Raw genomic sequence first — 10,218 nt, 5'->3', positions numbered from 1 at the left:
CTATAACGACCTTTGGATATAGAAGTCGATGCCACCTTGGGTGTAATTTATTATTTATTTTCTTTGTAATATTTTTTTTTATTCTACCGATATAATTATGAGTTTGTAATAGAAAGCATTAAAAATAGAGATTTTTAGATTGACTTGTATAGTTAAAATTTAAATGAATAGATTAAACTAATACCGTATCGATCATGGTTAAAAACTTAATAATGTTTAAATAATTTACAAATGTAGAGGGTTACTATATTATATTTACATTGCTTTGAATATGTTAACAATGTACTGACATATGATATATTAATGTTGTATTGAGTCATTAAAATATATTTTCTCGTTATTGTTATATTTGCTCATAAATATTTAGTTTGGTCTGGAGTGGAAAGTGAGATTTAATTTATTTAACTGCAACTACAGCTTAGCGAGACAGGGTAATCGAAGGTGTAAAATGAGAAATAATTTTATGTGAAGTATTCTTTGTGTATTCATTGCCATTTCGAAAGTGTTAGAGCTATTTAGAAATGATTTCGTAAATGTAAAATAATCGTTGTCTAACGTATTGTTTACTTGTTCGCCTTTGTTTTAACATTAGATGATATTTTATTTTGAAAATTATCGATCTGTGTATATAATTGTTAGAAGTTGTAAATATTAGACATTAAACTATATATTTATACTGACACCGTTTAGGATACATTTTTAGGACCGTTTGTGGATGAGATTGTAAATCTCTAATGACGATGTATTATTAATTAGTGTTATTACAACACTGAGTTCTTGTTATAACTAAAGGATCAAGATACTTATTCAATAAAATATACCATGCTAAGAATGCTATAGAAAAATTTACAAAAAATTCTCAATAGTATTTAAATTGTAACATGCATTGATTACAAAATAAAAGATCAGTCATTAAAAATTTAAAAATAACCTTATTATATATCTTAATCTATATAAACATTACAAATAATTCTATTTTAGGAATTATAAACTACACCCTAACACAAATATCAGCACTACTGAAGTTCCTGCTGTATTGTTGTCCTTGTGAATAAGTCCATGGTTAAAGCACTAAGAAATACCGGTATAGACCTGTGATGATGTAAATGTAACTCTACCAATTCTCCCAAGGAACTTGAATAGTCTGTGTGCACCATTTCTATTCCATCATCACAAAGAGTAAATGTGAGATATTCTTCTGCCGACTCCGCATACATATTTGATATTCTGTAAAAATCATATCAATAAAGATTTAAAAAAGAAATAACTTCAGACTGCAAATGAAGGATTAAAACATAATTCTTTATGTCTAGAAGGGATATGTAATATACAGATATTTTAAAATCTATGATCATTTGAATTGAATTTGAATCATGTTTTACATCAGTGTGAGATTATATAGATTATTTAAATAAGCAATCAAACGTTTATATTACAAAACAATAACTTTAAAAAAATTGTGCGGAAAATTAAAAAAAAAAGATTAGGATTTGATGACGCTATAAAATGAAGTTAAATAAAATTCAGTTATTTAAAAACAGAATACAACTTGCACACAATGACATTACAAAACATTTTTACTTTATTACAATACAGAAGCAACGAAATGCTTTAAAACCTTAAAAAGTAAAACGTGATGAGTGCTTTATGTATTTTGATTGAAATACACCAAACGATTTTTTAAAACTGTCTGTTTTATACGATTTTGAAACATCGCGGTCCATTGATAAGAAGATTAAATACATTTTTTTAAAGAATATTTGTTATTGAAACTTATTTATGCAGCAACAAAATACAATTCGGCGATCACGGAAGTTCCTCAAACACATCATTTAAGCTAGACATCTGCATATCTGACTGTAATACAAGTGCACGCTTGTTATCAAGTAACGTGCATAGTTACAAAATTGAAATATATTTCTAATTTCAATCTGAATTTTTATGATTTATACTTATGAATTGAATTATTACCAAATACTAATTTTTTTTATAATCAAAAATAAACGGTTTTCGTTTACACTAATTTATTAGAGATTTTTTAATAATTATTCATTTTTTCAGAACATGTTAAGAATTCTTTTATTCTTACTTATATTTTTAAGAATTGTGAAACATATCCCTTTTTTAATACGTCTGTCACATGTCATTTTCACACAATTTTTAAACGCTTTTGTAAGTAATAATTTTTTAACGTAATTTCTTTAAAAAGTGAACCTTGTGTGGCATTAAAAAAACTGTGACTCCAGCTGAATTTTTACACTTCTTGCTTTAGTTTACATATGATATAAAATAATAGTAAACATATTATTACCTATAGTTCTTATGACCTGTTCTATCAATTTTATAACCTAAAAGCATGTAGACAACATCTCTATATTCCTGGGCTGACAGCGTGAATTCCTCTTTCATTCTGCAATATAGAGAGTAATAAAAAATAGAGAGTAAGAGTAATAATAAAGACCTAATATAATGTAAGCCATTGGAAAAACAAGCATATGAGCACATAGACATATAATAAACCTCTTCAACTTTATCCGACTATTTTCCAGCTGCTGACGTAATTGCTGCATTTCTTCGGGACACACTGTCGCTACACCATCCCGTAAAGCTGCTTTGAGCCTGTTAATCTGGGAACATAACACTTATACACTACACTAGCACAAAATTAAGATTTGCAAAAAATAGGCTTAAAAACTAAACAAAAAAGCATTGAAAAAGAAAGGTTGTTGGTGGTTGAGGTACTTTACCTCCTCTTGTGCTGCTTCCATATCCACTTGCATTTGCTTGTGAGCAACAGCAGCTGGATTATCAGCAAGATGAAGTACCTGTTAATTATTAATTAGCTGATTTTAATTATTTTTTTACTATGGACTCTTTTTACTGTAAACTTTTTTTTTTAATTTTACTAATTCTTGTATATTTAAGTGTTTAACCAAAGTAAGTATTCAAATACACACAAAAAAATGTTTCAGTTTGGTCGTGACATCGCCTGTGAAAACTTTTCTTATGATATGTAATATATTATGTGTTTGTTGCATTATCACACTGTGCAGTACAGGATTTTGTTATTCAAAAGATTATATATCACCAAATTATAATACAGAGTGATTGGTTATAAAGGTAAAAAATTTTAAGTGGGAGGGAAGGATGGATAACACTGATTGTCAATTATTGTATGTTACATAGTACCCAAAAATCAATGGTTTCAAAAATGTTAAATAACATAATGATAATTTATTATTAATAGTAATGATTACTTTAATTAAAAAAAGACATTTTCATAACTCAGGTTACTACCATGATACTATCTGATCAGCAGACTTTGTAGTGCCAGAAGATACTACATAGTTTAATAATATATTATACATTGATCGCTATATACAGGATGATTGGATTGATTTAAAAGCTGCAAAGCTTTGTCGATTAGGTAGGTTTAAAGATTAGCTTTTTTTTAATTATAATTTGTATCGCAAGTGTTTTTTTTTTTAACAATATTTATTTTTAGCTTTAACTAAACGCAAACAGTTGGGAGAGGGTTGCCGCTATTTGATACGGATCTTTCTTCTCCCAGCTGCGAGGCACGAGAGCGTTTTATAATTTTTTACAATTTTTCTTACACAATTTTCTCTTATGGGTAAATACAGCTAAAATTTATACATATTAATAATACAATTTGGAATACTCAATTATATATTAGTTGCTACATTATTTTATTTCAAGATTAGACCTAACCTAAAAAGGCAATAATTATTACAGGCTAATAATTAGCACTATGTGTTAGTCCCGAGCCTTTTCGGCCCACGTGTGGATCTAGAAACTCGATACATAAGTACTATGTATTCTATTTTATTCTTGATGTTACCTTGGTTGAGGCTGTGTTCGCAAGCTTTTCTATATGCGCTTGAAGCTGGTCGCGCTGGGCCCTCAGCTTGCTCGCCTCGCGTCGCGCTGTTTCTGCCTCCTCTCGCCATTTGCTAACTTCCGCGCGGACAGTCTCCATCGCTAATAACAAGTTTTTTCTTTAGCTCATTGATTTATTTGATTTGCTTCCCCAAAATCTAAATCTTTCGCTTAGAAGTACATTATTTTAAACAATTTTACGATAGCATTCAAGAGTTATTAGGCGATCGAAATGTGAGGAACCTAGTTAGTTTACTCATTCACATGATTGATGTAAATGAGTATGTGTTTTTGTTTATTTGTTGTGTTTATTAAATATTATTAAATCTCGTATAAAAAGATCGATTGTAGAGTTTTTGGCCTTTCCGTAGTGTTAAAAATAATTGAAGATTCAAAAGTGCGTGTAAATGACTACTTGAATAGACGGTAATTTGAATTTAAAAACACAAATATATTTCAACTGTGAAAAAAATTGCTAAAATATAATAACCTTCGATTTGATAAATATTTCTCTACAACATATTTAACTTCTACACAAAGTCATTTTTACATAACAAATTTAATAAAATTATTTACAAAAAGTTTACGACTTTAATTACTGAGAAGCTAAAAATACTATCGTAAAAGAGCTGTTACATTGGTCGTATTACCAACAACTAATCTTTTTATTAAAAGCACCATTTTTTCTTAATCTTCCTTCAGTACTCTAGTAATAATAATAGTAGTAACTATGTAAACAAGGCGGGCTGTGAATAAAATATGGAAATAATAATAATTATTGTTTATATTTTATTATGGTGGCAAATCACTATTTTTATGAACATCTAGTAATTTATTTATTAAACATATAGACCAAATTCCATAGTTTTGATCTATTAACTGTCGATTCATATATTCAAGAAGTTACCTTTAGCGTGTCCCTCTTGATCATGTGTTGATAAAAGGTCGCGATATCCTTGTAGCGCTTTCTCTAATTGTTCTACTCTAGCTGATAGAAGAGCGGAGCTGCCGGTACCGCTCTCTCCACACAGGGTCACTGTTAGTTCCTTCTCGTAACAGTCCAGTTGTTGTCTATAAAATAATCAAATTTTTAAAAAGAACTATTCTATATAACAACCTCATTCAATCAAAACCAAGTAATATCATATCATCAGATTCAGAATCTGGCGTTACCTCGCGGAAGTCCATCCTAAGTAAGAGAAGGACCAATATTTGATGTTTTAATGATTTGTGTCTTGTACTATATGGTTTGTTCCTTAGCTGCTAGTTTGTTCTTTCCTCCCAATATTTAGCCACTTCCGCACATGCATGTGCGGAAGTGGCTAAATATTGGTCCTTTTGTTACCAAGTAATATCACACCAGACTCAAGATGTAAAATTATCAACATTAATATTTCTCATTGAAGCAGTGTATAAAATAGCCACTCTATTTTAATTTTTAAATATTATTTCGGCATATTCACATAAAATGACATTATTGTAAAATATTAGATAAATACAAAATATTAAGAAAATGTGAAATAATAACATATTTAGAAGAATTCATGAAACGGGCAATGTAATATTTTTTTTAAATTAACATTACATTTTTTTAAATAAAAAGCCGCCATGTACGTCTCTGTACTAGCGACCTTATGTATACTACCAATTCTTTAGCCACTAGTCAAACACCTATAGCTTCAGTGGCAGCTCAAAATTATAATTTAGTAATAATTTTTGTTTAAAAAATACGAAGTTTTTTTTAAACACTTTTTACTATAAATCTACTGCTCCTTTGTTTAACCCTAGAACTAGATAATAATAGTCAAGAAAAATCACAGACTTAGGTATAAATATTGAAGCAACTTCATCGTAAGTTCCATTTTCTTTATTGTTGTATATTAAGAAACTCAGCAATGCTTAGATCCGATGTTATCACTTTAATTTATAAAATAAAGTTACTTTCACAAAGTAACAACAATTTAATGTCAAATCAAAATAATAATATTTGTGCAATGTGCAACAAAAAATTAACGGAAAGTAAATAAAGAGTCGTAAATAAAATTATATTCGAATTTTTCATTACATAACACTGGTATGTGGCCAAATGAAATATGGAACATAACATTATATAGCGTAGAATTACCAAAAATATAATAATATATTATGTAACTCTACATTTTTTTGCACTTCTCTAGATATGTTTATGTATGGAGATAATTATTAATACATGCTATAATGGATAGAATCCTATGTCCAAAATGTATCCATAATACATTCAGAGGTTTTAAACAGTACTCCCCGTTTAAATAAAATTAAAATGAAATTTACCAACCATCCCCTTAAATAAAATTAAAATGAATTTTTCCAACCATCCCCTTTATTAATTCTTATCATAGTTACACGTACAAAAGAAAGATCAATGTAAAAAAATGTTTACCTGTAACTATCTCGCTCCCTGGTAACAAGAAGCAACCGCTTCTGCAGCCGATGTATGAGACTCTCTTGATTTTTGCGAACAGTCAGAAGATCATTCAATTTTGCAGTAGCCTTGTCACGTTCAAACTTAATCGTTGCTACTTCCTTTTAAATAGACAAAATTATATACAGAGGTACAGAGCAGTGGTAGTGGTAACATATTTACATTTTTTAAGTAAGAATGAATACAATGTAACTTCAAATAAAAAATATGCTTAATAAGTTATCTGTTCATTATAATCCATATTTTTTTTTAATTGCACAAAGGAAAATAGTTGGCAGTTTTTGACCCCTTGTAAATCATGGTATTATTAGGTTAAGTCCTGTCACTCTTCAATTGGACCATTATCAAAATAAAGATATCATATCATACCATTTAACAATACCATCAAACAAAATATAAAACTTGGTTTTACCTCAGTAAGCTGGGCTGTTTGTGACTGAGCTTCGGAACAGCCTGCCACAGCCATAAGCTGATTACTTAATGCTGAATCAAGAGCAGAGGTGAGAGCCTTGGCTGTTTCCACGCCATGAGCTCGTGCTGCATTCTTCCATTCTTCCAATGTTAACTCAAGTGCTGCCATTTTTACCTAAAGTTCAATAATATAATAACAACAAATTTTGAAGTATTTTAAGCTTCCTTTATTTTTAGATGCTTTATTTATTCTTTTTAATAAACAAATTTGTAGCAAATTCTTCAGAAAATATATGCTTGTCACTAAATTGGAAAAAAAGTAATTTTTATTAAACTACCTTAGCTTCATGCAATTCTTGTTGAACTGGCTGCAGGGCCTCTACTCGCGATGTAAGCAAATGCACCTGCTCTTCTAATAGTAATTTATTACAAACTGCATCCCGAAGTGTCCTTTCTGTAGCTCTTAACCTTGTGACCTCTTTTTCTAATTCCGCCATATTACTTAGTCGTTTTTGAGCAGTCTATAAACAAGTAACTTTAGAATTAAGGATTACATGTAATGGTTAAAGTATAGTGGAGAATAACAAGTGGAATTTCAAGTTTTAAAGCCTATACACATTAGTTATCTGGACTACATCTGCAAATCTTAACAAATACCATATACCAGGGGTGGTCAAGCTTCTTTATAGTTCGAGTAATTTAATACGCGTTTAAAACACGCAAACGAAATTGTTTTTTTTTTTTTTCAAATATTATGAATATTGGATTAAATGTCAATATTACAAAACTCATAATAATGCTTAAGATGATGATAAGTTAATCATGATTGGTTTTTGGATTTTGCTAATTTTATGGTGCAATAATAATAATTTTTCAAACTAGTAATTTGTTTTCATTTCATAGGAGCTGACATAGGTTGTATAAATTTAAATATTGAAATAAGTTAACAATCAATCGTAGAATCCAACAACAATTGTTCAAAGAGTTGCATGTGACCCGCGAGCCCCAGTTTGGCCACCCCTGCCATATACCATACATATTATAAATCTAAAACCATACTTCAATTTTATGATGAAGATGTTTTGCAATTATTACCTTTGCTTGTTGTTGCCAGTCTTTAAATGAATCTCTTTCATATTCTAATTCCTTGAGTTTATTGGTAGCCTGTTGAAGCTCAAATGTCTGCTTTTCCAACTGTGTTTTTAAATTTGTGCACTGTTCCCCACGACTGGTCTGTTTAGCTACTTCTTTTTTCAACATCTCAACCTCTGATTGCGCCGCTTCTAATGCCTTAATATAAAAAAATATTTGTGTTCTAAATTTAAAAAAATGAGAAATCATATTAATTTAAAACATATTGGATTAGAAGTTATGTATATGAATAGAAACATTCAATACATGGTAATAAATGTCTTTGAATGCTATTTATACCAATTTGATACATGTTTACTTCAAACTTTTTACTTTCTCTAAGAAATAACAAGAAGCTGTACACTTAATAAATACTCTTTGCCTCTATAAACAACTACTTGGTAATTAATTTTAAACACAATAACTATTTGATACATATGTATGATAATTTTCAACCTGTAATAGCTCATCCATATCCTTTTTCATCTCTGACAGCTGATCTTTGCTGCTTACATTAGCTTCAAGTAGTTTATCTTTTAAATCTGCTATCTGTTTTTGGAAATCTGCCTTGTCCTTATCCCACTTTTCTTTGTTCTGCTGACATTCTTTCAAAGCCTAAAATCATTACAATTATAGTGTGACTTTTTTTAATGAAATTATTAATCTGATGTAATTTATGTAAAATGATGTAAGAACCAGATCACTTAAAACTTATTATTATTCAAATCACAATAATTAAAGTGTTTGGCTATAGTAATACGGGAATATCAAATCTCCACCCTCTCCTCCCATGGTTGTCTTGAGATGGCTAAATGTAAAATATTAACCAATAGTGGGCAGCATCAGCCCAAAATAATTAGAATAAAGGAATTGCATCTACATGCTGAGAATTGGCACTTAATGTTTGACAAAAAGCCATTTAATGCCCAGCAGCTCTGCTATACCTGGCAGGGCAAGCAGACATAGTTAACACGGCCTGAGAGACCATTAATAAAACATATTAAAGTTTAGTTTAAAAACATATATATAAATAATCTATCCAAGTCAATGCAAAATGAATGCAATGCCAATTAGTTGCAGAAACCAGCCCACAGAGACAAGACAAGGCATACTCTATTCAAATAGTATTTCACTGACTATACATATACAATGCCTAAATTACATAAACCCAATTAACATTCTTCATCAGTACATAAACCCAATTAACATTCTTTACAAACCTGTATTATTTACCTTTATATAAAAGATATGTCTGTCTCATTTTAGGTATTTATAGCAAGCAACTAACCTCGCTTAGTTCATCTTTTAAATCCTGCTCTCTTCTCCTTATAACTTGAAGTCGTTCTTCCATGTTTGCTAGAGCTTTCTCATCTCTTTTGTGTTGATCTATAAGGGAAGCTTTTTCTTCCTCAAAAAGTATTTGCATCTCTTTCCGAATTGTGTGTTGGTGATTAACCCGGGATTCCAGTTTTGTTATCTATATTAGTAGTAATCAAAATATATCAATAGAAAATGTAAGAAAGCTACAATTTTCATTGTTATTTTAGAAAATGACCTTATTATCTCTATACATACTTGTTACCATCCTTGTTCAGCAATTAGCTATGTTTAAAGCTTTAGTTTGTGCGACAAGATACGCTTTAAATTATTTTACTATAAATGTATTAGTAAGTCATATTATGAATATTTACAGATTGTTTAGAGGTAATGGATACTGTAAAATATGTATTAGTTGTACCTGTGCTTTAGCAGCTATTAAATCAATTTTCATTCTTTTTGCTTCCCATGGAGATGGCGGAGCTGACGCATTAGCAGATTCTGTACGCGAACGTTTTTCTGGAGTCAATACTTCGGATGATCCGAATGATGATTTTCGTTTAGTGGGTACTGTATTAAGTAAACCTGTGCATTAAAATTTTAAATGGTTTGATTAATGTGCATATCAAATATAGAAAAGATAGTAATTTTTTTAATTAACCTTCTTTTATAGATTGATTACTGTGTGAAAAATTAAATTTTGTAGACGCCGAAAATTTGTCTTTAGGGGAGTCAGTATTTATAACTTTCCTAAATGGCTCCAATACATCATTGAACAAGGACATATCACCTTCTTTAGCCATTATTTTATTTTATACTAATATAAACGTTTACATTCAAAACAAATAAGATGTGAATTACACTGACGTTAACCACATAGATAATACGGTTTCTACACAGATAACATAGCAAAAATAAAATTTGACTGCAAACTCTAAGTTGTTTTTTTTAAATTACCAATGACAGACAAGTAATATAGTTTTCACATAGATAACATA

At 29.7% G+C, this 10,218-nt stretch overlaps 1 protein-coding gene across 2 annotated transcripts; it reads right to left on the bottom strand.

The window, feature by feature from the left end:
- Nucleotides 1-272: 272 nt before the first annotated feature.
- Nucleotides 273-10,110, bottom strand: Mad1 (Mitotic arrest-deficient 1). 2 transcript variants are annotated; one of them, XM_068764023.1, is made up of 14 exons: nt 9,882-10,110; nt 9,642-9,805; nt 9,192-9,380; nt 8,360-8,518; nt 7,868-8,062; nt 7,111-7,293; nt 6,774-6,947; nt 6,320-6,462; nt 4,808-4,971; nt 3,863-4,002; nt 2,748-2,825; nt 2,521-2,627; nt 2,312-2,410; nt 273-1,227 (listed from the first exon to the last, which is right to left on the bottom strand). In XM_068764023.1, the coding sequence occupies exons 1-14, from the start codon at nt 10,021-10,023 to the stop codon at nt 1,017-1,019; spliced, it is 2,148 nt and encodes a 715-aa protein (XP_068620124.1). In that variant the 5' UTR covers nt 10,024-10,110; the 3' UTR covers nt 273-1,016. The 2 variants fall into 2 exon arrangements, with proteins under 2 accessions (XP_068620124.1, XP_068620125.1); XM_068764024.1 differs by having other exon boundaries at nt 9,642-9,790.
- Nucleotides 10,111-10,218: the final 108 nt, after the last annotated feature.

The sequence above is a fragment of the Battus philenor genome, unplaced genomic scaffold, assembly GCF_028537555.1.
Source record: "Battus philenor isolate CCGP_79_NKW_IND1 unplaced genomic scaffold, ilBatPhil1.0.hap1 SCAF_19, whole genome shotgun sequence".
In the NCBI taxonomy this organism is placed as follows: Eukaryota; Metazoa; Arthropoda; class Insecta; order Lepidoptera; family Papilionidae; genus Battus; species Battus philenor.
This window is presented reverse-complemented; position numbering and strand designations above follow the sequence as displayed.

What these genes read in the sequence shown, in the direction of transcription:
- Mad1 (XM_068764023.1), bottom strand. Translation starts at nt 10,023, where the DNA reads ATGGCTAAAGAAGGTGATATGTCCTTGTTCAATGATGTATTGGAGCCA. An exon ending in ACTGGCAACAACAAGCAAAG is followed by an intron (nt 7,294 to 7,867) that starts GTAATAATTGCA and finishes ACTTGTTTATAG; the next exon opens with ACTGCTCAAAAACGACTAAG. An exon ending in AGTCGGATAAAGTTGAAGAG is followed by an intron (nt 2,411 to 2,520) that starts GTTTATTATATG and finishes TCTATATTGCAG; the next exon opens with AATGAAAGAGGAATTCACGC.